General features: G+C 56.7%; 1 protein-coding gene and 1 pseudogene across 2 annotated transcripts; both read left to right on the plus strand.

Moving 5' to 3' along the window:
* The first annotated feature begins 394 nt into the window (after nt 1–394).
* On the plus strand, nt 395–5,511 carry LOC131275145 (leucine-rich repeat-containing protein 28-like; annotated as a pseudogene).
* A 6,064-nt stretch (nt 5,512–11,575) lies between these two features.
* Nucleotides 11,576–23,466, plus strand: CDR2L (cerebellar degeneration related protein 2 like). Of its 2 annotated transcripts, none has more exons than XM_058284694.2 (5): nt 11,576–11,753; nt 18,857–18,969; nt 19,270–19,418; nt 19,855–20,019; nt 20,873–23,466. In XM_058284694.2, exons 1-5 carry the CDS (start codon nt 11,675–11,677, stop codon nt 21,762–21,764), a joined length of 1,398 nt encoding a protein of 465 aa, XP_058140677.1. In that variant the 5' UTR covers nt 11,576–11,674; the 3' UTR covers nt 21,765–23,466. The 2 variants fall into 2 exon arrangements, with proteins under 2 accessions (XP_058140677.1, XP_058140678.1); XM_058284695.2 differs by having other exon boundaries at nt 11,628–11,727.
* The last annotated feature ends 1,365 nt before the right edge of the window (nt 23,467–24,831 follow it).

The raw sequence follows: 24,831 nt of genomic DNA on the forward strand, positions 1-24,831 counted from the left end.
TGACACTGAAGCACTCTGGGGCTAGAGGAGTGGGGACCCCCATCATCCCCAGGCCCCTGGCCAGAAGAGGCAGGGAGGAATAAGTTACCAGAGCCCGGAGAAAAAGAGCCCAGCTGTGGGAGACGCCAATGGGAGCTTTGGTCTCCCGCAGTCTGGGAAGGAGGGAGCTGCAGAGTAAATCACTCACCTTCTCCCTTCTCCTGCCCTCTGATTTTCTGCTGGTGCTTCCTACTGGCTGAGCCCACAGAAAGCAAGAGGGTAAGGGAGCCCCATTGATGCTGCCCACAGAAACCTCAGCCTCCATCCAGCGCCATCTGCACCCCAGAGCACTGACTCCATCGGCACCGCGGGATGGGCTGATTTTGCAAGATGCGGTGCTGCGACGGCCTGACGGGTACGTTCGGTCACGGCATCTGAACCTTCTAAGACGATCTCTGCAGCAAGGTTTGAAAAACCGAAGAATTTGTTCTTAAATTACAGGGGTCTGCACCATTTCCCATTGGGATTACTGAAAAATGGGGGACCACAATACTTGGAGAGACTCTATAGGAAAAGGATTCTCCTTGCCAGAAAACCTTGCTTTGAAGCTTCCAAACCGTGTGGAACTGTACCTTGATTTAATCACACAGTTGTAGTTGTGGAAGCCATGGTGTCCCTTGTAAAACTCCAGTGCCTGGATCTCAGTGACAATGTCTTAGAAATTGTTTGCCCCCAAATCAGCTGTCTGAGAGCTTTATATCATCATCAATTAACTAATAACCAACTACCATTCCTATCTCCAGAGATTGGCAATTTTTTTATTCCTTCCCTCCTTGTGGCTTGCTTGTCTGCCCTCTGTGTTCATCTACTGTGCGCTCTTCTGTGTTTTTTTTTTTTTTTTTTTAAAGATTTATTTATTTATTTAATTCCCCCCCTCCCTTGGTTGTCTGTTCTTGGTGTCTATTTGCTGCGTCTTGTTTCTTTGTCCGCTTCTGTTGTCGTCAGCGGCACGGGAAGTGTGGGCGGCGCCATTCCTGGGCAGGCTGCTCTTTCTTTTCACGCTGGGCGGCTTTCCTCACGGGCGCACTCCTTTCGCGTGGGGCTCCCCTACGCGGGGGACACCCTTGCGTGGCACGGCACTCCTTGCGCGCATCAGCACTGCGCATGGCCAGCTCCACACGGGTCAAGGAGGCCCGGGGTTTGAACCGCGGACCTCCCATATGGTAGACGGACGCCCTAACCACTGGGCCAAAGTCCGTTTTCCCCTGTGTTTTTTTTACTTGTCTCCCTTTTTGTTGCGTCACCTTGCTGAGTCGGCTCTCCATGGCGCTTCCAGGCCGGCGCTTGCACGGTGCTCCGTGGCAATTGGCAACTTTTAATTTAAAAAATGTACTGAAATATATCACTCTTACATGAACATACATAATACTTGTGTAGTAAAAGATGTGCACTTGTAAAACAAACATGTATATCATCATACAGAGTTCCCATATATCACCCCATCACCAAGACTGGTGATTTGAAGGAGCTACAGACACGAGGCATTTCCACCAGCCATCTGCTAACTACCCGAGAGGCTTCACCTGTCCCTTTCTCCGCATAACTGTGTGTGGTATAAACCGTGCCATCTCTGCCAGCTTCCCAGCCTCAATGAGCTCCCCAGGACTGGAAACCTTCTCGCATTTTTGCCACTTGATTTAGGTCGATTCTGAGAATTTCAGTACGTGTAGGTGGATGGCACCATTCACCCTTCGCCTGAAAGGCCACCATCCCATGTGTGCCATGGAGACGCTGGGTGCAGTGGCTGCAGTGCCCCTACTGAGTTTCAGAGAGGAAGCTGCCTTCCTTTCAGCAGTGAAGCTGCTTCCTCCAGTGGGGAAGTGTCCAGAGGGACAGAAAATGGTCACCTCCTGCCCCTGCAAGAGCTAGCCATGCAGAGCCTGAATCTTCTAAAAGACATGAGCTTTCTGTCTCCAATCTCACAAACAAGAAAGAGAGAGAGAGAGAGGAAGGGAGGGAGGGACAAACCTCAGCTTCTCGGGGCCTGGAACAGGGTAAAGACAGTGGAAAGTGATCTGGAAGAGGAAATAGAAAATATCCAGCACAGTGTTTGCCACCCAGACAGGTAAGTGAAAGTTATTCCAGGTAGGCGGAGGGAGTGAAAGGAAGGCTCAAAAGTGTGAGAAACCTGGCTTATCCAGGGAATACTTAGTAATAGGAAAATGCTGAAGGTAACGCGAGAGAAACTTGAGAGGTGGACCAGGAGCAGATCACAAAAGTCCTCAGCGGTCCTGCTAAGGAGCCTCAACCTTGTTCTAGGAGCAAAGAGGAGGCTGCGAAGCAGGAATGTGTCATCAGATGTCTGCCTTAGAAAAATCAGTCTAGTGCTGCAGGGAAGATAAGAAAGGGGGTGAGGAGTGATAAGGGTTGGACAGAGGCAGTCACGGGTGGGACAAAGAGGGAGGGCGCAGGTGATACATCAGCGAGGTAGAGCGTGGAACTTGGTTGTCAATTTCTTCTTCTCATGACAATTCAGAGAGGTGGATGGTGAAGACTGACAGAAGCAGACACTTTATAGTACGGCACACGTGGGACAGGCATAAGCTTTTGTACACGCTTCAAATTTAGCCCTCCTTTGAATATTCACTGGTTCATGAAAAGTGGTGTAGAGAAACTTTGAAAGATTCATTTTACTACAAAAAGGAGCAAACTTTCTGGGTTCTGAAAGGGTTTGGCCTTGAGGATCCTCCCGTCAGCAGGGGATCGTGGTGAGCATTCTGCAGACAGAATTGTTTCAAGTCTGGGGCAAGTTGGGAAATGTCCCCGCGGTTGAGCCCGCCTCCAGCGGGAGCTGCTGAAGCCCTTTCTTCATAGGGCGACACTTGAGCAGCGACCAGACCTCAGTTGTCAATTTGATGTGTGTTCTGGGGACTCTTGTCTCATCAGCTAACCACCCACCCCACTGTGTGAAACAGTAACCATTTTATTATGCTCACAAATTCCGTGGGTCAATAATTCAGACAGGACAAAGCCTAGATGGCTCGCCTCTGCCCCCGATGTCTGGGCTCTCCACTGGGAAGACTAGAATGGCGGCGGGGGAAGGGAAGAGCTGGGAGCTGGATTCATCTAGGGGCATCTTGACTCACACAGATGGCCCTGGAGCTGGGAGGACACAAAGGCTGGGGCTGAAGACCGTGCCACCCACATGCGGTCTCTCTCTGGGGTTTGGGTCTCTCACAGCAGGGAAGGTGGGCTCTGAGAGACAGTGAGCCGAGGGGGTGCCTATAAAAAAGAGGGTGCTCCGAGAGAACGAGGAGGAAGCTGCACGGCCTCTTAGTACTTAGCCTGGGATGTAACATGAAAGGTCACTTCCTCCATCTCTGTTGGTGACAGCAGTCACAAGCCCATGAGATTCAATGGGAGGGGACCTAGACTCCACCTCTCTGTGGAAAAAGAGGCAAAGAATTTGGAGCCATATTTAGAACTGCCACTCTGGGAGCAATTCTACTCCCCACCCTCACTGCCTCAAAAGCTAATCCTGCTCCCCGCCCCACCCCATCCACACTGGCCTTCCTTTTTTTTTTTAAAGATTTATTTTTTATTTATTTCTCTCTCCTCCCCCCCTGCCCCAGTTGTCTGTTCTCTGTGCCCGTTCGCTGTGTGTTCTGTGTCTGCTTGCATTGTCAGTGGCACTGGGAATCTGTGCCTCGTTTGGTTGCATCATCTTGCTGCATCCATAGCACCACTCCAGGGCAGGCTGCACTTTCTTTCGCGCTGGGCGGCTCTCCTTACAGGTGCACTCCTTGCGCGTGGGGCTCCCCTACGCAGGGGACACCCCTGCGTGGCAGGGCACTCCTTGCGCGCATCAGCACTGCGCATGGGTCAGCTCCACACGGGTCAAGGAGGCCCAGGGTTTGAAGCACAGACCTCCCAAGTGGTAGGTGGACGCTCTATCTGTTGAGCCGAATCCAGTTACCTCCTTTATTTCTTCAAATCCACCAAGCTTTCCTGCCTTGGATCTTTGTACAGGTTATTCCATAGCCATCCTCCCACTCTTCGTGAGCTAACCCCTTCTCATCCTTGGGGTCTTAAAAGTCTCTGAGAGCTTGCCCAGCCCCAGCTGTTGTCATTTCAGGCCCACTAGGTTTCCTAGACCTCTAACCACCGTTTAAGTATTTGTCTTTTGGTTCGGTTTGTGTCTGTTTCTCCCGTGGAAGTGTGGGCTACCTGTGAACAGGCCTGGGTGGTCTTGGGCCCAGGGTAAATGAAGTGGGTAAGTGAACGTAGAGCAGCCCTGGCGCTGTGGTTTGGGTGATGCATAGACGGCGCAGGCTACCTCGGTCTCTACCCGTCCTCTGGCTCCTCAGTCAACAGGAATGACCCATTTTGGCCACCTGTTCCTCAAATTCATTCTTGAATTCTTTCAGGAGCTCAGGAGCCTTCCAGGTGGGGTGGGTGAAACTGGCCTCGGGCCAAGGCTGGTGAAAGGCAGGGGAAAGGGGGCTGCGAGGGAGGGCTTAGGAAGGCTGTTCCGCCCGGGATTAGAGAGCTCGCTGGCATTCACCACGCCCCTGCCGCGCGCCAGGCGGAGGCCCTGCCCTCAAGCTGCTCCCAGTCCTGCTGGGAAAGGAGAGGCGCTGGAGGCCACGCAATGGACAGCCCCAAGGCCTTGGGCCATGACTGCAGGTCTCACCTGCCTCCCTCCAGGAAGGTGAGGTCCCCGAAGGGCCTCCAGACGCCTGCCGAAGAGGGGGTGGCGGTGGGCAAGGGAGGCATCTCCATCCTGACAGCAAAGGCGTCCCAACCCTCGCTGAGCCCAGACACTGCTCTGGGCTGCACTGGGCATGCGCGAAGTCACCACCCCTCCCAACAGCCCCCTGAGGAGGTACTGATGGAATAAGGCCCTGCAGGGACACGCTGACCGGGAGAACCTTAAAGGGCAGGCCACTGATGGCAGACCTGGAAGGGTTTAAACTACGGGGATTTGAGTTAGGCTCACGGAAGCACTTATCCCCTACAAGGACTGCAAGAATCTGAAGCGATCTCCTTTCCGTGAAGACAGTTAGTTGTCTGGGACACACGCAGATAGTGTGCGGTGGTGGCGGCGGGGTGGGAGGATGGCCAGATGACCTCAGGCACTCTAATGAATGGAGCGCCTTCTCCGCCCGCGCGCCGACCTCAGGCTGGGGTGCGGCGGGGACCACGGGCGGGCGCACTGCAAGGCCCAGGGAGGTGCCTGGGTGGAGGGTCCCAGGAAGGCTTTCCGGCGTCGCCTGGTCCTTTGACCTCAACCCAAGTGCGTAGATTGGGGGTCGGTGGGTCCCCCGAGTGTCCAGAGACGCAGGCTGGGCCCCCCTCCCCCACCCCGCTGTGCGCCTCCCGTGACAGCGGAGGCGGCGGGGACCCTCCAGCGTCAGCACTGCCCCCGCCCTCGCCGTCATTTCCGGTGGGCTGGGCTGGGGTGTGGAGATGGGGGTCGAGGCTGCGGGGGACCTGGCGGAGAGGGGCGGAGGCGGCTCTGCCGCCGGCTGACAACCATGTCCCCAGTCCCGCCCCGGGCAACGCTCACTGGGGGGGAGGGCGGGGGCGCTTTCTACCGTCACGTTTGGAGTGCCCCCAGGGTGGCCTCTGTGCCCCAGGCCCACGTCCAGGATTGTGGGCTGGCATCCTCAGGGAGCTCTGGTGGGCCTCTGCGAGGAATCACCATGCTGAGGCTTGGGGTGCAGGGTTGTCGCCTACCCGTTGTCCAAAAACGCCATGAAATAGGTCTGCCTGGCACAAGGTGAAGCAACCAAGCTCTGGGAGTTTCCAAGGTCAAGTTTATCCTTCCCATCAGTGGGCACTGCCCTGCTTCCTGCCTCGGCTAGATGAGAGGGAAAAGCCTAAAATGGACCCGGAGGCTGAGGAATTTCCTTCTTGGAAGGCAGGTCTGGTTTCCTCCTCATGGAATACTTCAGAAAATTCTAAGTCTGCCCGGAAGGCGTAGAGAGTAGACAAAATGATGTCAGGTGCAGGGAGTGGCACCACCAAGCAAGGAGCCTGGGGTTCCGAGGAGCCACCCCCCGTGCCAGGGCAGGCCTGCACACAGCAGGTACCCACATCCGTCAGCAAGCCCGCTGCTCCGTGGGTCACCCATTCCTCTGTCCTTCTGTCCCCTGCAGCAGGGGACAGGGAGGCCCTACCACTCTGGCTCAGCATGTTTGGTTCTGGAAATAGAGGGAAAGCTACTGCCACATCCCCGAGTGCCTGCTGGCTGACATGTGGCGTTTCCAACTCGGCTGGGCTAGCTCCCCTTGGCTGGAGTGGAGGGAGAGTATTTATTACAGGTTGAATTAGGTCCTCCAAAAAGATACGTTCAAGTCCTGACCTCGGTCACCTGTGAATGTGACCTTACTGTTAAGATGAGGTTGTGCTGGGTTAGGACAGTCCCTAACTCCAATAACTGATGCCCTTATAAGAAGAGGGAAAGTTGGACATGGAAACACACAGGGAAATGCCACATGACAATGGCAGAAATCGAATGATGCTTCTACCAGCCAAGGAACGCCAGGGATTGCCAGCACACACCGGACGCCGAGTTCAGACTCTGAGCCTCCAGAACCAAACGAGAGTTAAGTTGTTCTAAGCCACCGGGTGTGTGTCATTCGTTGGGGCAGCCCTAGGAGACTAAGACAGAGGTAGACTACAGCAAAGAAGGGTGTCTGTGGGGACCACGCGGAGGGTTTGGTCCATAGAGCCAAGGCCAAAGCTGAGCAGTGACCTGGAGCTGGATGTTGTGCAAACATGGAGGTCATCAGTCATTGCTGAAAGCACCCTTCACTTCCAGGGTTGGAGGTGCATCTTCAAGTTAGGGGGCTGCCTTCCTCACTGGCTGGGCTGGGGGGACGGAGGTAGCACTCCCCAAGCCTGGCCCTCAGCCCCATGCCCATCAGCCCCTGCTTCCCTCCCAGGGCAGTCCTGGGGGCTGAAGGTACATTCCCACACAGCTGCAGAATGAAGAGGCAGGCGACTGGGGGGGATGGGGCAGAGACTGAGCTGTGAATACTTGGTGGCCTTGAGGTCCTGACCAGGTCCCTCTGGAATGCACCTCCCTCCCCAACCTGCTTGTCCCTAGACTCTTCCATTTCAACAAAGGGTGTCACTATTTGCCCATTTCCTGGAACCAAAGGTCTAAAGCATCACTCTGGCTCTTCAGTCAATCCATCTGCACATCTTAGCAGTTCAACATGCAAAGCATTTCTCATCGCTCTCCATCTCCACTGCCACCAGCCTTGCCCAGCCCACTGTTACCTCCCTTCTAGACTACCACAAAGCCTCCAACCGGGCCTTCTGGCTTCCACTCTTGCTCCCCTTCAGTGCTCCAAAAGTGCCAAAGTGATAGTTTACAGATGAAAATCAAAAGCCTTTAATCTGCATGCAAAAATATGTGGACCCCTATCTCTTACCATTAAATAATTTAATTCAAAATGGACCAAAAACCTAAATATAAGAGTTAATCCTAGAGAACTCTTACAAGAAATACAAGAACTATCTTCAGGATCTTGTAGTAGGCAATGGATTTTTAGATTTAATAACAGAAGCCCAAGCAAAAAAAGGAAAAAGATATTAATGGAACTTCATCAAAATTAAAAACTTTTGTTTATCAAAGGACATTATCAAGAAAATGAACAGACAACCTACATAATGGGAGAAAATATGTGGAAATATATATCTAATAAGGATTTAATATCCAGAATATATACAGAACTCCTACAACCCAACAACAACAAAGAAGACAAACAATCCAATTTTAAAAATGGGTCAAGGATTTGAATAGACATTTCTCCAAAGATGATATACAAATGGCCATTAAACATATGAAAAGATGCTCAACAACATTAGCCACTAGTGGAATGCAAATTAAAACTACAATGAGTTACCACTTCACACCCTCTAGGTTTATTTAAAAAACTGAAAATAAAGAGTGTTGGTGAGAAATATGAGAAATAGAAACCCTCATACATTGTTGGTGGGAGTGTAAAATGCAACAGCCACTGTGGAGAAGGGTTTGTGGGTCCCACAGAAAGTTAAACTTAGAATTATCATCTGACCAGTAATCCTACTCCTAGGTATACACCCAAAAGAATTGGAAGCAGGGTCTCAGGTAGATATGTGTACACCAGTGTTCCTCACAGCATTATTCACAATAGCCAAAAGGTAGAAACAACCCAAGTGTCCTCAGCAGATGAACAAATAAACAAAATGTTGGCTATGGAATATTATTCAGCTGTCAAAAAGAAACGAAGTGGGGGTCACATGCTACACCATCAATGGACCATGAAGACATCGTGTTGAGAGAAGGAAGCCAGACATAAAAGGGCAACTACTGTATGATTTCTCTTATATGAAATACTTGGAATTAGCAAATTCATAGAGACAGAAAGCAGAACAGTGGTTACTAGAGGTGAGGGGGGAGGGAATGGGAGTTATTGGTTTGGGATGATGAAAATAATCTGGAAATAGATAATGGTGAAGATTACCAAATATTGTCAATATACTTCATGCCAAAGAATTGTCCACTTAAACTGGATAAAATGATTTTTATGTTATATATATTTTACCACAATTAAAAATAAATTAATTAATTACAAATTAAAAGCCTTTAGTTGCTTCTCTATTTCCTCTTAGGCAAACAATCCAAACTCCTTACTACAGCCCCAACTCTAATCTCACCTTTCCTCTACTCACTCAGCTCCAGACACTCTGGGTTTTCTTCAGTTCCTAATTTATGTCCAACTCTTTCCTGCCTCAGGGCCTTTGACTCTCCTGTCTTCTCTGCCTGGAACACTCACTCCCCAGAGCCTGGCATGGCTGGAGCCTTCTTCTCCTTTGGAGATCAGCTTAAATGTCACCTTCTGAGGGAGGCATCTCCTGAACGGTGACTCGAAAGACCCCGGAACATCTGTTCGCAGGTTGTAATCATTTATTTCTTGTCTCTCTCCCCACTAGAATGACAGCTACATGAGGCTAGAGACTGCCTGTGTCTCTGCTGGAGGGTGTTTTCTTTTACTTTTTCTTTTTCAGGAAATGATTTTTTTCAAGTATAACATATATGCAGAAACTGCACATATCCTAAGGGCTCAGATCGATGGGGTTACACAAAGCTAACACACCTATATAGCCAGCACTATTTCCAAGTCAGGAAATGAAACAGCCAAGCACTATTCTGATTAGATTAGTTCTGCCAGGTTTAAACTTAGTATAAATGGGATCATACAGTATTAAAATAACCCAAAGATGCTCACCTCCTAATCTCCAAAATCTTTGAACATGTTACTTTGCATGGCAAAAGGACTTTGCAGATGCGATTAAGTTAAGGACCTTGAGATGGGGAGATTAGCCTAGATTATCCAGGTGGGACCCATGTAATCCAAAAATCCTTAAAGGTAGAAGAGGGAGGCAGACGAGGTCAGAGGGGTGTGATGTAAGAGTTCACCTGCCATTTGCTGACTTTGAAGCGGGAGGGAGGGGCCATAAGCCAAGGAATATGGGTGGCCTCTAGAAGCTGGAAAAGGCAAGGAAACAGATTCTCCCCTGGAGCCCTCCAGAAGGGAACACAGCCCTGGTGACACCTTGATTTTAGCCATTGTCACTTGTCTAGGACTTCTAACCTACAGAACTGTAAGATAATAAAGTTGCATTATGTCAAGCCACTCAATTTGGGGTAAATTTGTCCTGCAGCCATAGGAAACAAACACAAGTATGTAAGCTTTTTGTTGGCTTCTTTCACTCAACATTTTATTTATACAATATAATATCCCATTGCTTGAATACACCGCATTGGATTTTTGGGTTGTTTCCAGTTTGGGCAATTATGAATAGCTTAACTAAGAAGATTCTTGTACATGCTTTTTGGTAACGTGTACACATCGCTGTTGCGTATATGTGGGAATGGGATCGCTGGGTTATAAGGTGTGTGTATATAGTGATGCTGTGACACAGCCCCCAGACTCCCCACCAGGACTGAAGGACCTCTTCCCCCAGCTGCCCGGAGTGCTGCCCTCGACAGTTGGCTGCCAGCACTTTCCGAGAGCTGTCCTCAGCTGAAAAGAGCTCTCTCACCCAATGTCACACCTGTTTCCCAGGGGCAGCCAACATCCATGCAATGATTGTTTGATGGGGGTGGCTGCGCAGTCCTCCCACTGCTTCTTGGGATAATTTTGATGGGTCACCCCAGATTCAGTTCCCCAGCACCCCCCTGCCCAACGCTGCTTCCTTCTTGGCCCTGAGCGCACTCCCTAATCAACTACCTGCATGCTAACCCCTAACTCAGGGCTGGCTGCTGCGAGTCCAGCCCACTACAGCCTTTTTCAGCTTTCACAGACCCTGGCGAGCAGTTTTCTAAGCGGTTGCCCCAGTGTGTCCTCCCACCAGGAGCCTGTGAGTGGTGGTTAGTTACTCGATATTCTTGTCAACCCTAGCTATTTTCCGTCTTTTTTTATTTTTGCCATTCTGGTGGGTGGGAGGTGGTATCTCATTGTGGTTTTAATTTGCCTTGCCCTGATGAGTAGGGAGTTGAGCATCTGAGGCGTGTGTCTATTTGTATATTCTCTTTTGTGAAGGGTCACGTCTTTTATCCACTTTTCTACTGAGTTGTCTGCCTTTTTCTCATCAGTTGGCAGGTGTTCTTTCTCTGTTCTGGATAGGAATCCTTTGTTGGCTACGCTGCAACAGTTCGACAGAGCTGGACAGCCTCAGGGTGCCTCCACTACGGTAGCGCGCACAGGCTCAAGACAAATGGGTGCTTGAATGTGTGAGACCGAAATTTCTTTTAAGCAAAGAATGCTTGGCTAGGTGAACCTATCGTTGGTTTAATGGGCATAACTGGATACAGAATGTATCCAAGTAGAGGCAAAGAGGGCCTTAAAGAGACAACACACCTTAGACTTGGCCACTCCGGGCCTGCGGTTTCGGGCCACAGGGATTTTGAACGGTGTTTCTTCAAGGCGAGTGTAGATCAGCGTTCATTCAATCAGTGTCCTCGGAAAGTCTCGATGCGCCCTGCCGTCCGGCGCTGAGGAGCCAGCTGCGAGCAAGAGGAACGAGGTCGAGAGGAAGGGGAGACAACGACAGGTAAACAAACCAAAATAGTGCCGGACACGGACACTTGTCCTGGAGTCCGGCGTGGACGGGAGAGCGATGGGGTGCATGCAGCGGCGGGACTGCAGGAGAGCCTGGCCCCGCCCCCTCTTTTGCATACGCCTCCTGACTGGCCGCCGGCGGCTGGCCCCGCCCCGCGGAGCGGGCGGCTCTCGAGGCGGCGGCCCCGGCCAAGATGCGGCGGCGGCCGGGGAGGGCGCGGGGCGGCCGGGGGGCAGCGCGGGCCGGAGCCGGGCAGGGGGCGCCCGCCGCGGGCCCCGCGCGCTCCTAGCGCCCCAGACCTGCCGGCGGGCCCGGGCGCCGTCTGCCGCCGTCCCCGCCCCTCCAGCCTTTGTGCCGCCGCCGCGCGGCGCCCCCGGCCCGGCGGGACCCCGGCCCGCCGCTGCGCCCCGGGCCCCGCGTGCGCGCCCGCGGCCGATGGCGAGGGGGCGCGGCGCGGGCGGGGGCGCTGCGGCCCGAGAGCGCGACGCGGGCGGTCCGGCCCGCCTCTGCCGCAGTGGCCGGGTCCCCGCGCCCCGGCCCTGAGCCGCGCCGCCGCAGCGCGCGCCCGCGGGCCATGAAGAGAGCCGCGGGGATGGAGGAGTTCCCGGCCGAGGAGGAGGAGCCCTGGTACGACCAGCAGGACCTGGAGCAGGGTGAGCGGCGCGAAGGCGGGTGCGCCCCGCCGCCCCGGCCCCCTCCCCCGTTGTGGGGCCGGATCGCCCCGGGAAGGGCTGGACCGGGCGCGCTGGACTGCGAGGGGTGACGCGTCGGGAGAACGAGGACGTGGAGAGGGAGCGCCGCCCGGAAGCCCGGACCGGACGGGCGGAGACCTGCCCAAGTGGGGTGGGGTGGGGGTGCTGCCAACTTGCAGTTTTCCCCGGCGGACCGGGGCACCCATCACCACCCCACCGCCAGCTTGTCTTAGGGCAATAATGCCTGGGTGCCGGCTGGGGACCTCGGGAAGCCGGGAAGTGGAGGCGGGGGGAGCAGGGATCCCATCCCAATTCAGGCAGCACCCTTCCCTGCCAGGGTAAGGCTCCCGGGAAGTTTCCCCAACTCCCTTCCCCTCCACCCCGGGGCCTGGGGGACCGCACCGGGGAGAAGCCGGGTGGGAGTCTCTAGTCTGCCCTCTTGAGGGAGGAGTTGCCTGGCCCTGCTCCTCCTGGAGCCCACCCCCCATCCCACCCAAGTTCGGAAGGGGTCCGGGTTCAGGGGTTCCAGCACGGTGCCAAGTCAGAATCTGGGAGAAGAGAGAGCGACTGGAAGGGAGTTAGAGGCTGGCGATGAGGTGGCTGGAGTGACATCACTCCCGGTTGGGGGTGGGGCGGGTGGGACAGGAAGGAGGAGGGTCAGGGCCAAGAGCAGCTGGGGTGGACTCGTGTCCATCCTCTCCACCCGGGAAGAGCCTTACTCTTGGATGGTCAGAGCTGGAGGAGGCAAGGAACCAGGTCCAGGAGAAGCGGCTTTCCCATAACCACCCAGAAAGCCTGGAGGGTGTGGGCGCAAGTCCCGCCAGTGCCATGCCCAGCCCCCAGAGGCCCCACTCAGCCCCTGACACGACGTCTCCCTGGACCCCGGAGCCCTCGTTTCCTGGTCCTGACCCACTTCCCTACGCAGCCAGATTCGCCGGCAGATGAGCCTGTGCCCTGGTGCTCAGGACGGTCGGTCATCGCCTCTGGGGACCAGCGTGGGGATAGGGTGCTGGGCTGGGATGCTGCCATGCCCTGTGCCCTGGACTCCACTGCCCAGTATGAGCTGTGACGGCCCCTCCCCCATCCTAGACTACTCCCCCAACTTTTCATCCCACACACTTATCAGGATCCCCTTGAGTGCCAGGCAGTACCTGGGAGCCAGGAACGGTCCCAGCCCCGGCCCTGGCCCTCTTGGGGCACCTGGGCTGGCAAGGAGGTGGGCTTGTAATTCACTGCAGGTGGTGCAGCATTATGGGTCTAGGATGCAGTGGGGCGGCCTGCATGGAAGAGGCGAGCCAGGAAGGAAAGAGTAGACGCTGAGCTCTTGGGAAGATGGCCTCCTGGGGAGGAGAAGCTTCTATGGCTGCTGTCACGTTTAGTTCCTGCCCCTCTAATGAGGGCTCTGGCTCCTTGCCTTGCCCAGACGTGGGAGGGAGGAGCCAGGGATTAGGGGTGGCGAGATGAGCTGCCTCCCAAGGGGTGGAGGGGGCATGGAGGGCCCAGCAGGGCCCAGGAGGCAGGAGGGAACCCGGAAAGGAGATCACAAAATAGATGGCTGCCTGCCGGGGAGCAGGCGCCAGGCAGGGACGAGCCTGGGACATTGTCCCTGGCCTTGGGGGACTCCATATTCCAGCAGAGGACATGGAGATGGGGACACACCAGTATCTGAGCAATGAGGCCCCTGGACAGTGCCAGCAGAGCTGGGAGGCTTTTGTGCGAAGTCCCCTTCATGCTAAAGGGTGACTAGGGGTTTCCAGGAAGAGGAGGCAGTGGCCGCAGGAGATACCACCCGGCACTAGAAAGTAGGGGGCATCCAGAGTTACCCGGGGCGGAGGTCTAGGAAGTCCCAGGCACAGCTGCCGAGATACGGCCCCCACGGCCCCTGAATGAGGGGGCGGAGGGCCAGCCCACGCCCAGGCACATGGGGAGACACACCAGGTGCGGTCCTTCCCTAGTCCCAGCCTCCAAATCCTCTTCTGCCCTGCTGCTCCCCAGGAAGTGGTGTTCTCAGCCAGCCGCCGTCCCCCTCCCCTGCTGCCCCCCTGCCCCAGGCCAGGCCCTGAGAAGCTGGGCCCAAGAGATCCCGTTTGACTTTGTCGCTGCCCTGTCCCAGTGCCCCTACGTGGTTGGGACAAGCGAGGCCCGAGATTCTCACTGTTCCCTCTGCCCTCTGCTGCCAGCACCCGTAAAAATAGAAAAGCCATGAATTATTAAGCACGGGCACCCGCCCTGCCCGGGCGTGGCGGGCCCTGTGGGCACCTCTTGCCAGGCTGAGAGATGGCCGCTGAGTCACAGATTGGACGTCCTGGGCCCCCTCCCCCCGCCTGACTTTGAGTCCTCCCTGGTTACCCGAAGGTGACCTGAAGGTGATCTGACCCTGACTCTGGCCACAGAGGGTCTGACCTTTGTGCCCTGGGGGTCGAGAGCAGGACCACCCGCCTTGGTCCTTTCGGGTAGCTCACCTCCGCCTCAGCCCCCCGCCCCCTCACCTCTGTCTCTTCTGTCTCATCCCCGGGTCTTCCCCATTTCTCTGCTCTGGAGTCTGTGGCGCCCCATCCCGACCCCACTGAGGGGTGCTGGGATTTCAGGGTTTCTCTTCAAACCATGCCCTTGGCTCACCACCCACTCCCGTGCATCTGGCAGTGCTTCAGCAGGTATTCAGAGGGCAGAACTGACGAGGCCCAAGGGGGCTCCAGGGACCCCCAGGGTCCAGGCAGGGGCTGCCAGCCCAGACTCAGTGCCCTCCCAGTGTGCCCTGGATGGCTTATTCGTTGCCCTGGCTCTTACTTCCTGCACAGCCAGCTCCTCCCTTCTCCCGCTGCCAGGCCTCCCCGACCCTCTAGGGCCAGAGGGAAACTGTCCCTGCACCCTCCCCGGAGCCTGGAGCCATCACCGGCCCCCAGCTATCTGTGTCCTGTCCCCTGCACCTGGTGCCCCGCAGTCACCTCTCTGCAGCTCCTGGACTTGCCCCACCACCCTTCCTGGCAGCTTGGAGCAGCTCAGCTTGCATTGCGATTCAATTTCTCTGCAGCTGGCTCCCTGAGTCTCCCTACCCGAAAAGGCTCTAGTGTGTTTCCCTTCCCCCATCCCTGCAGCACCAGGGGGCCACATTCCCACCTTGGCAGGGCAGCCTTAGAGCCGCTGCAGCTGCCCCAGCCCGCAGCTCAGGGGTCCATACCCAGCCAGAGACTCAACCAGAAGGACAAGTTCAGTGTGGCAGGTTTTCTAGGCCTTTCCTCACTCTGCCACCAACCCTGTGGCTTGAAGCTCAAGGCCAGACACGCACAGAGAGCCTGTCCCCTGAGGTCACTGCAGAAGGCAGCGTCGGTAGCAATGGCCTCTGGGACAGGCCACCCAACAGCTTCCAGCCGGGAAAACATTTATGACTGTGGCCGCCAGTTCTTTTCCATGTGTTATTTGGTAAGAATGAAATTTTTATCCGAAGAGGGAGATGGTGTGGCCCTGTCATCACCACCTTGGGGTGGTCTTGCCGGGCTCCCGAATGACCCCCGACCATGCAACAGAACACAGGACTAGAGCTCAGTGATTTTTAAAATCAAAGTTCTCCCTTAAAGACATGTCCAGACTTTTGCCCAGTTTGCAGCTAATAAATCCACAGGGCAAGGGCCGGCCTTGCCTCACTGGGATTAGGTTAGGTCGCTAGTTTTTCTTCGAGTCTTCACCAGCCAGTTATAGTGCTCGAGGTGAAAGGTTCTTATCTATGATTTATTATTATTAATATTATTATTATTATTTAAAGATTTATTTATTTCTCCCCCTCCCCCATTGTCTGCTCTCTGTGTCCATTCGTTGTGTGTTCTTCTGTGTCCGCTTGTATTCTTGTCAGCAGCACCCAGAATCTGTGTCTCTTTTTGTTGAGTGTCAGCTCTCCGTGTGGGAGGCACCATTCCTGGGCAGGCTGCACTTTCTTTCGTGCTGGGCGGCTCTCCTTACGGGGCGCACTCCTTGCGCGTGGGGCTCCCCTACGCGGGGACACCCCTGCGTGGCAGGGCACTCCTTGTGTGCATCAGCACTGCGCATGGGCCAGCTCCACCCAGGTCAGGAGGCCTGGGATTTGAACCCCTGACCTCCCAGGTGGTAGGCGGATGCTTTATCCACTGAGCCAAGACCGCTTCCCAATTTAGTATTATTTTTTTAATCACCAAGGGAGGGGCTCAGGAAAGCTGCTGAAGTTTCAACAGGCTGAGTTCCGGCATCCTTTCTCAGCCATGAAACAGCTTCTCAGGGTGGTATCTGGGCCCAGGGCACCCCGGTTTGGGTCCCCCGCCTGGAAAACCACGCCTCTGAGCAGGAGGGGCGGGAGTGCAGGTTTGTTCCAGAGGGCTGCGTGCCCTGCGCCCTGCTCCTCTCCCTGGGCGCCCTGTTCCTCTCTTTCCCCAGGCGCCCTGCTCCTCTCCCTGGGCGCCCTGCTCCTCTCCCCAGGTGCCCCGCTCCTCTCCCTGGGTGCCCTGCTCCTCTCCCTGGGTGCCCTGCTCCTCTCCCTGGGCTCCCTGCTCTTCTCCTCAGGCACCCTGCTCTTCCTTCTCCTTTCCCTGGGCACCCTGCCCCTCTCCCGGGTGCCCTGCTCCTCCTGCTCTTCTTCCCGGGTGCTCCGCCCCTTTCCCTGGGTGGGTCAGGCCCTTCTGGCTTTTCCAGGGTAATTAGCCCTGCCCCCCACTCTGCACCAGGGCTCCCCTGAGAGGGAAACCACCACCCAGGCCTGCTGGGTGCCTAGCAAAGGCTCAGCTGAAACAGCCCAATTCGAGAAACCTGCCACAGGAGGACAGAGACCACCTGTCCTCCGGGACCCTAAGAGCTGTCACTGCGTCTGGAAGGGGCAGGCATTTGGGAGCAGACTCCTGGGCCACGTCACGGCAGCCCTGGAAGGGGGCCTTCACCCGTCTCATCTGGATTTCCACCAGCAGCCTCGACTGAGCTGTTTCAAGAAATAGCCTCGTGCTGTGAAAAAGACCAGAGCCTCCTGGACCCATTTTGGCAAAACGAATGAAAAGGGCCTCCCCTAGTGATTCTGTTTCCAGGAAAGTCTCCTAAGAAAAGAGGCAGTGATTTGCCGAGAGAGGTTTTGTGCAACAAAGTTAATTACACTCTCATTTTAAATCGAGAAATTTTTAAACACCCTACAAGTCCAACAATAAGGACTATTTAGGAACAGCTATTTAGGGACCTGTATACAATAGAAAGCGCTCCTGGCCATACTGTTGAATGAAAACAACAGAAAAGCATGATTCTGCTCACTCAGACTTGCATCTAGGACTATTTTAAGCACAGAGTACTTGGAAGTATAATCACAAATATTAACAGTGCCTTTCTCTAGGAGTGTATTGTCTTTTCTTTCTTCTACCTCCTTCCCCCCTTGCTTCCTGCCCCACACACACACACACGCACATGGTGTAGCTTTAATTACTTACAAATAGCAACCATTTCAGGCCAAGTTCATCTGTTCAGAGAATTCCCGATGCTAGATCTATTATTATAGGAGGTTTAGTTTCAAGTAATTTTTTAATCACCCTTTTTGCACCTCTGTACAGTTTGATTTTTTACATCGAGCGAGACTTGTTTCACCAAAACATGGAAATTATTTTTAAAAAGAAGACAGCCCTGTGAAACTCAGCCCTGACCTTGCTGTAAGGATCTTGTTGCCGACCTGGTCTCTGACCCCCGGTCTTGGTCCCTGGACTAAGCTGCCTAAATCTTGAAAGAAAAAAAGAACAAAAACAGAACAGCTTTATTGGGATATAATTCATATTCCCTCCAGCCATTTAAAGTATACGATTCAGTGGTGTTTAGCATATTGAGAGTTGGGCAGCCATCACCACAATTTTAAGATGCTTTTATCACCCTGCCTAAATCTTTGTAGAAACAGAGAAAATAATAAATACATTTAATAGTTGCATGTGGAGGGGGCAGAGGTAGCCACCCCAGACGTCTAGCTTCCCTCGCATCACTCCAGACCTGCTAGAGAGGATTTGTAGGGGTTCCAGCGCCTGCCCCTTCCTTTTAAACCCCACCCCCTCCCCAGCACATCCCCCCCTAAAGCCCGGACGGGTCCCTTCCCAGCCTCTGATGGGTGCTCACTGGCCTTTGGGGGGGGTGGGGGGGGTGCAGTCCTACAGGGTAGGAAAGCCAGGGCTGCTGGGGGAAGACAATGGCTTGCTGCACAGGGACACAGAAAGCCCCAGAAGCTAGGTCAGGAGAGGCGAAGGTTTGGGAAGGGGCCCTTGGCACTAGGACCAAAGGATGGGGAGACACACTTGTACCCCCAGAGCAGCCGTAGCCATAAGCCAGCAGGTGGCCTTGAGCGAGTCACTCTTGCCTCCCTCTCTCTGCCCCGTCACCCATAAAAATGGGGAAGTTGGGACAAAGCTCTGACGCCTCGCTCAGTCCTAACCTTCAACAAGTCCTTCTCTCTGCCCAGCTTCTCAGTGACCTCCTACTCACCCTTCTAAGCCCAACTTGAAAGCTGCCCACCAGGCAGAAGAGTTAAGCTCTCCCTGAACACTGCCCGAATGTCTGCTGATGTTCTTACCACATTCCATCCTCTTCAAAAAAATTTACTAGGCATCTGCCCTGTGCCGGGTAATGTGCTCGCGTTAGGGAGATGGGTGAACAAAATGACGTCCCTGCCCCCGTGAGCTGGCAACTAGTTGACATGCAAAATAAATGAGTACATTGTTTTGTAAGTTCTCAGGGCACCAGTGCTAAAGAGAAGAATGAAGCAGCCGTGGGAGTGCAGGGAGGGGGCAGGTGCAATTTTAAATCAAGTGGTCGTGGAGGGCGGCCCTGAGAAGGTGCCCGTAAGCACAGTGTTGAAGGAAGAGAGGGCGCGAGCCCTGGGAGGGGCTGGGAAAGAGCCTTCCAGGCTATGGCGGCGGCCAGCCAAGGGCCTAGCTCCAGCATACATACCGCCAGGCCTGGGGGCCCCCTGACGGCGGCTGTACCTGTGCCTCGGTTGTCCTGGGTCCCTGGGGTCCAGCTCAGGATGGGGGTCTCTGACTTTGTTCTTACACTGCTCCTATTTCTCCCGCCATCTGCCCCCTACCCAGATTTGCACCTGGCTGCGGAGCTGGGGAAGACGCTGCTGGAGAGGAACAAGGAGCTGGAGGAATCCCTGCAGCAGATGTACTCCACCAACGAGGAGCAAGTGCAGGAGATCGAGGTAAGGGACTCCTGGGCCCCTTCCCCCAAAAGGGCCCCCGCAGCCTTTCTGGGTCTTTGTGCAATTTAGAAAAAGGCCCCCTCCAAGCAGACACAGCCTCAGCCCGACAGCCTTGTACAGTCCACAACCTGCACAACTATCCCAGGCAGCCCTATGTCCCATTGCCTTTACCCCTCACTCAGCTATAGATGCGTATCCCCAAGCAAACCTGACCCTAGAAGGGGCAGAAGGAAGGTCCAGGTGGAGACATTTACCCCCACCCTGTCCTAAAAGGCTACCCCAACCTCCCTCCCTCCCTAGTACCTGACCAAGCAGCTGGACACGCTGCGGCACGTGAACGAGCAGCACGCCAAAGTGTACGAGCAGCTGGACCTGACGGCCCGAGACCTGGAGCTGACCAACCAGAAGCTGGTGCTGGAGAGTAAGGCCGCCCAGCAGAAGATCCGCGGGTGAGGGCCAGGCCGCGGCCGGGCGGGCGGGCGGGCAAGGGGGAGGCCGAGGGCCGGGCGTGCCCGTGGGCATGTGGACTGGTGGATGGCACTCACGCTCCTTCTCGCAGCAGCCCTGGCTTGGAGCCTGGGAGGCTGTGCGTTTGCCCTTGAAGTTGTGGGTGTGACGTTCAGGCCAGTCCCCTGCTTTAAGCCACCCCAGGCTCTGCTGGTGGCACAGGGGATGCGATGATGGCCAAGGCACTGTCCTGCCCTCCGGGAACTCCCGGTCTGGGAGGGAAGGCGGGCAGATATCTGCTTGTGGTGCAGGGTCCCAGTCCCCACTCCAATGGCCCTCTGTCTGCAGGGAGCCAGGGCTGAGGACACGCGGGGAGCCCGGGGACACACAGTGAGGAAGGCCAGCCCAGTCCCCTAAAATGTGTGTCCTTCTCCCCAGGCTGACGGAGACCATCGAGCGCCTGCAGGCCCAGGTGGAGCAGCTGCAGGCGCAGGTGGAGCAGCTGCGGGGCCTGGAGCAGCTGCGCGTGCGCAGGGAGAAGCGGGAGCGCAGGCGCACCATCCACACCTTCCCCTGCCTCAAGGAGCTGTGTACCAGCCCCCGGTAGGTGAGGGGGCCGTGGGGGTGCAGGGATCACAGGCTGCGGGGGCGCCGGGACAGCGGTGTCTCTGAGTCCCCCGAGCGGCCAGCCACGGACGGCAGGCATGGGCGGGCTCCCGGCGGCAGGGGGGAGGACGCCTGGCTCCCTGGTGCCTCCTCCAGCCTCCGGAGGCTCAGACCCGGCTGCTAAGTCCAGCTGGCCTGGACTGAGCGCAGACCGAGTGCCACCGCCGTGCCCAGGGCTTCGTGCCCACGGCCGAGCTGTGAGGTGTGTGGTGTTACCCCACAGATGAGAACACAGCAGCTCAGAGGCCAAGTGTCCGCTCCAAGGTCACCCACCTAGGTCAGGATCCAACCCAGCAGGTTCCCTGAAGTCTAGGAGCACAGGCGGCTAACTGCGAACATTTATGTTGTGTATTTAGTGGTCCTGGTGGGAAGGAGGTGGCACCTCTAACAGAGTCATTGAGGGGAGTTAATAAAGAGGGGTGGGCAGGGATTAGGGAGCCAGAGGGACAGAGTTAGCCACAGTGAGGTACCTAAAAGGATGAGGGCAGAGGAGGTTTCTGGAACGAGGGGGCTGCCTGACCAGGTGCTACCCAGGCAAGGAGCTGGGGGACCCTGCCCCCATGACCTCCCCTGCTCCCACTCCCACGCTCCCACCTCCCACGGCACCTCTGTCTTCTGAGCTCAGGAGAGTGAGGACACCTGGCTGAGGCAGACCACAGAGGTCAGCCACCCCCACCCCCAGGCAGAGAGCAGGGGGCGAGGGGGGAGGTGGGGAGAGGGGTGGACAGGGGCCTGAGTGTCTGAGGCTGGGCTTGGGGGCCTCGGCCGTGACTGCTGCCCCCTCTCCCAGGTGCGAGGATGCCTTCCGCCTGCACAGCTCCTCCCTGGAGCTGGGCCCGCGGCCCCTGGAGCAGGAGAACGAGCGGCTGCAGACCTTGGTGGGCGCGCTGCGCTCCCAGGTGGGCCAGGAGCGGCAGCGCAAGGAGCGGGTGGAGCGCGAGTACACGGCGGTGCTGCAGGAGTTCTCGGAGCTGGAGCGGCGGCTGGGCGAGATGGAGGGCTGCCGCCTGCGCGTGCAGGAGCTGGAGGCCGAGCTGCTGGAGCTGCAGCAGATGAAGCAGGCCAAGACCTACCTGCTGGGCCACGAGGACCACCTGGCCGAGGCCCTGCTTGAGCCCCTCACCCATGCCCCCGAGGCCGACGACCCCCAGCCAGGCAGCGGGGGCGCGCTGGGCACCCAGGATGGCATGTCGTCGCCGGCTGCCTCCCCGGGCCACGCGGTGCGCAAGAGCTGCAGCGACACTGCGCTCAACGCCATCGTGGCCAAAGACCCGGCCGGCCGGCACGCGGGCAGCCTTACGCTGCACGCCAACAGCGTGCGCAAGCGGGGCATGTCCATCCTGCGGGAGGTGGACGAGCAGTACCACGCCCTGCTCGAGAAGTACGAGGAGCTGCTGAGCAAGTGCCGGCAGCACGGGGCCGGGGTGCGGCACGCCGGCGTGCAGACCTCCAGGCCCATCTCCAGGGACAGCTCGTGGAGGGACCTGCGGGGCGGCGAGGAGGGCCAGGGCGAGGCCAGGGCGGGCGAGAAGAGCCTGAGCCAGCACGTGGAGGCCGTGGACAAGCGGCTGGAGCAGAGCCAGCCCGAGTACAAGGCCCTCTTCAAGGAGATCTTCTCCAGGATCCAGAAGACCAAGGCTGACATCAATGCCACCAAAGTCAAGACACACAGCAGCAAGTGAGTCTTGTCCGGCCCGCTGCCTCCCCCCAGGGCTGGGGACGCGGGGTCCCTTGCACCTGCTTCCTGCAGCCTCGGTGAGCCAGTGCCCTCTCGCAGCAATGCATCACAGCACACGGCTGCCCCAGAGGCGTGGGGGAGCAGGAGGTAGGCACGGCGTGCTTCCTGTCGATGGGGAGGCAGCCCAACCGTCCTGCCTCCCCTTGAGTCCTCTGCCATGAGTTCAAAAGCCAAACACCCTCCCCACTCTCCCAGGGGGGTTCCCAGCTTCCCCAAGCCCCTGGCTTCCTGACCCCCCGCCCCCATGCCCCACCTTCAGAGTTCCAGCCAGGCTACCGGGCCAGTTGGCTTTTTTTTCAAGGTTCTGTTTTTCTGAGAGATTTGCAATGCAAGGTCTCTTCCCCTGACCCCTGCCACAACTGGAAACACTTGAAGGAGGACCCCAAAGCCAGCCGCTGCCAGTTCCATGGGTCTCCTGGACCACCCACTGCATCTCCCCAGCCATGACGCGCTGACATTTTCTTAGCACCAGCTCTCCCCCCACCCGGCGCCCTGCCGAGGTCAGAGATGGCCCCTGCCACGCAGAGCAGGAAGCCTCCACTCCAGCCCTGGCAAAGACAGGCTTCTCCCCCACGGCTCCCCAGTCCGCCGCAGATCTGTAGCCAATCAGAGGAGGGGACGGGGGCCTCCTCAGTAGCCATACAAGAGCACTGTGCCCTGTTTCTCTCGGGGCCAGCCTCCTCGGTCCCACCCCGGAAATGCCTTCTGAGTGCTAAGCCGCCCAGGGGCCGGGGCGGTGGAGCGCCCCATCTCTGCCCACCACCTCTGAGTCACTGAGCTTGACCTCTGCCCCCTGCTCTGCACCTTCTCCCGTCTCAGGGACCTTCTCCCATCTCACCCCCTCTCACGCTCCCTGCAGGCCGATCGCAGCACAGGTCACATCCGCCACCCCCAGACTGACCCGGGCATGGGCCACCTGCCAGAGGTCCCAGCTTCCGTCCCCGGCCCTGTCGCCTCGCTGGGGACTGCCTGAGATTCTCACCCCACACTGAACGATATCGAATCGGGAGGCCAGGGACATGTGTTTTCTCTCCCATAAAATGCCTCCTCTTAACTTCCCACCTTTTGGGGGCACTTTTGAGGACCCAGCCGGGTCAAGGGTTTAATCTTTTTGGTTGAAGGCTCCAGAAAGCCAGCTTCGGCTGGGAGACGCTGGGAAAGCCCCTGCTCGCCCCGAGCAGTTCTTCAGGGCTTCCAGAGCCTTCTGCCACCCATCCCGCGACCCTAGAAGTACGAGGAGCCGGGCCGTGCAGCGGCAGGCGGTGGCTCTGGCCTCGGTGGGAGCCCAGTGGGAACCTTCTTGCCTTACTTGTATCTAAGGGTAAAGGGGTTTCTTACCGAGCAAGCCCCGATCTCCCCGGAGGCACCGCTCTGCTCTTCAGGAGGCACTGTGACGACAGCTGACAGCTGGGTCCTTCTGTTCACACAACTGGGAACCTTTGGTCCTTTGGGGACTGGGCAGTTCCCGGCCCTCCGTGTGTCACTGTCATCTAGGGTGGAGGGGGTGGGGGGAAGGATCTCCATCCTGGTCCCCGAACCCCAGCTCTGTAGCAGCCGCTGACCAGCGCCACCTTTGAAGTATCCGTGAGAGAAATATATTTACAAATGCTTTATTCTCTTCTTTAATAAAAACAAAAGAAAACAAATGCCCTGATATTTGGAGATGGCCTGCAGCCCCGGGTCCTGTGTCTGCGCCTCCCACACAGCTCCGGGCAGGGCAGGACCTCTCCAGGCCTCTGAGGCCGGAGCCTGCTTTCCCAGCCCCTCCGGCTGCACTCCCCGAGATGGGCAGCCGAACAGCCCTGCGAGGTGGGCTGGGAAGCTTCGAGGGCTTGAGGGCCGCGTTTATTGAGTGGGGCTAAGCTGGTCACCTGGGGAGACGGTGGTGAACCAGCCTTGGTCCCTGGTCCCTTGGCGTTTGTGTCGGGGTGTGGGGAGAGCTGCCAAATGTAAATAAACAGCGGTAGTTTATGTATTGCCTAGGGGCTCCGAGGCAGGGGCGCCTGGCGAGCTCTCCCGGCCTGAGGATGGAGGCGGGGCCCCAGAGGTCCCACAGGAGCGGGGACAGCTGAGGCCTCCTAAGTGCCCCTGGACGCTGTTGCGGGGTTTTAAGCGGGTGTTGACCCTGCTGGTTGTGGTTTTGACAGCTTTCTTGGGCTGCTGCACGGAGGGACAGAGGCAGGTGGCCACCGTGTGCCAGGTGGTCTAGGCAGCCTAGAGGCTCATTCTTGGGGAGCTGCCCATTCGTGACATGGGACAGTGACGGGAATGATGAGAGCCATCCCTGATGGTCTTCACTTACAAAATCCACTCCTCACATCCAGAGACAGGAAAGTCCCCCAACTCCCATCCCTTGGCTGGGATCTGAGAAGACCCAGTCTTCTCCCCACGTTACGGAGAGGGTGGAAAATGGAAGGTTTGCCCAGCTTGGCTCTTGGATTATAGTGGTATTAAATATGATTGGGTTTTCTGTTTTCCCCAAAACAAAATAACAGGGAATGTGCTTTTGTAACCTCCCCGTGCAAGGCTGACAACGTCCACCCAGACCTCGAGAACTGCTGTCCAAGTTCAGGTGTCAGAGACCCGGATAGGGGCCTGCATTTGGGGACAGGGGATCTGCCTTCCCCAGCACTGCCAAGTGCACCCAGGCCTGCTTGCACGCATGGGCACCCCTGTGCTGGGTGGGCCGCTCCCTGCTGTGCTGGTTTTTTTGCCAATCCAGGCCCCCAACCCACTCCTCCAACCGCACAGGTAACTTCAAAGCTGGAGGAGAAAATTGCTCCTGAATCTTCCGGAGGCAGCTGCCTCTCCCCGCTCCTGTTTCCAGACAGAAAATGCACTCTGCAGATTCCAATCCCACCAGTCCACCTGACCCGCATTTGTGGAAAAGCTTCCAAATTCTTCCCGGGGAGGCCTACTCTGGGCCAGTTGGGGTTGCCTGGGGAGGAGGGGGCGGGGAATCCACCTTCCCACCAACACCCCTTCCCCCCACATTCCTGAAGGAGCCCCCA

This window comes from Dasypus novemcinctus, chromosome 21, assembly GCF_030445035.2.
Source record: "Dasypus novemcinctus isolate mDasNov1 chromosome 21, mDasNov1.1.hap2, whole genome shotgun sequence".
Classification (NCBI taxonomy): Eukaryota; Metazoa; Chordata; class Mammalia; order Cingulata; family Dasypodidae; genus Dasypus; species Dasypus novemcinctus.

What these genes read in the sequence shown, in the direction of transcription:
- CDR2L (XM_058284694.2), top strand. Translation starts at nt 11,675, where the DNA reads ATGAAGAGAGCCGCGGGGATGGAGGAGTTCCCGGCCGAGGAGGAGGAG. An exon ending in CCAGCAGGACCTGGAGCAGG is followed by an intron (nt 11,754 to 18,856) that starts GTGAGCGGCGCG and finishes CCCCCTACCCAG; the next exon opens with ATTTGCACCTGGCTGCGGAG. An exon ending in AGCAAGTGCAGGAGATCGAG is followed by an intron (nt 18,970 to 19,269) that starts GTAAGGGACTCC and finishes CTCCCTCCCTAG; the next exon opens with TACCTGACCAAGCAGCTGGA.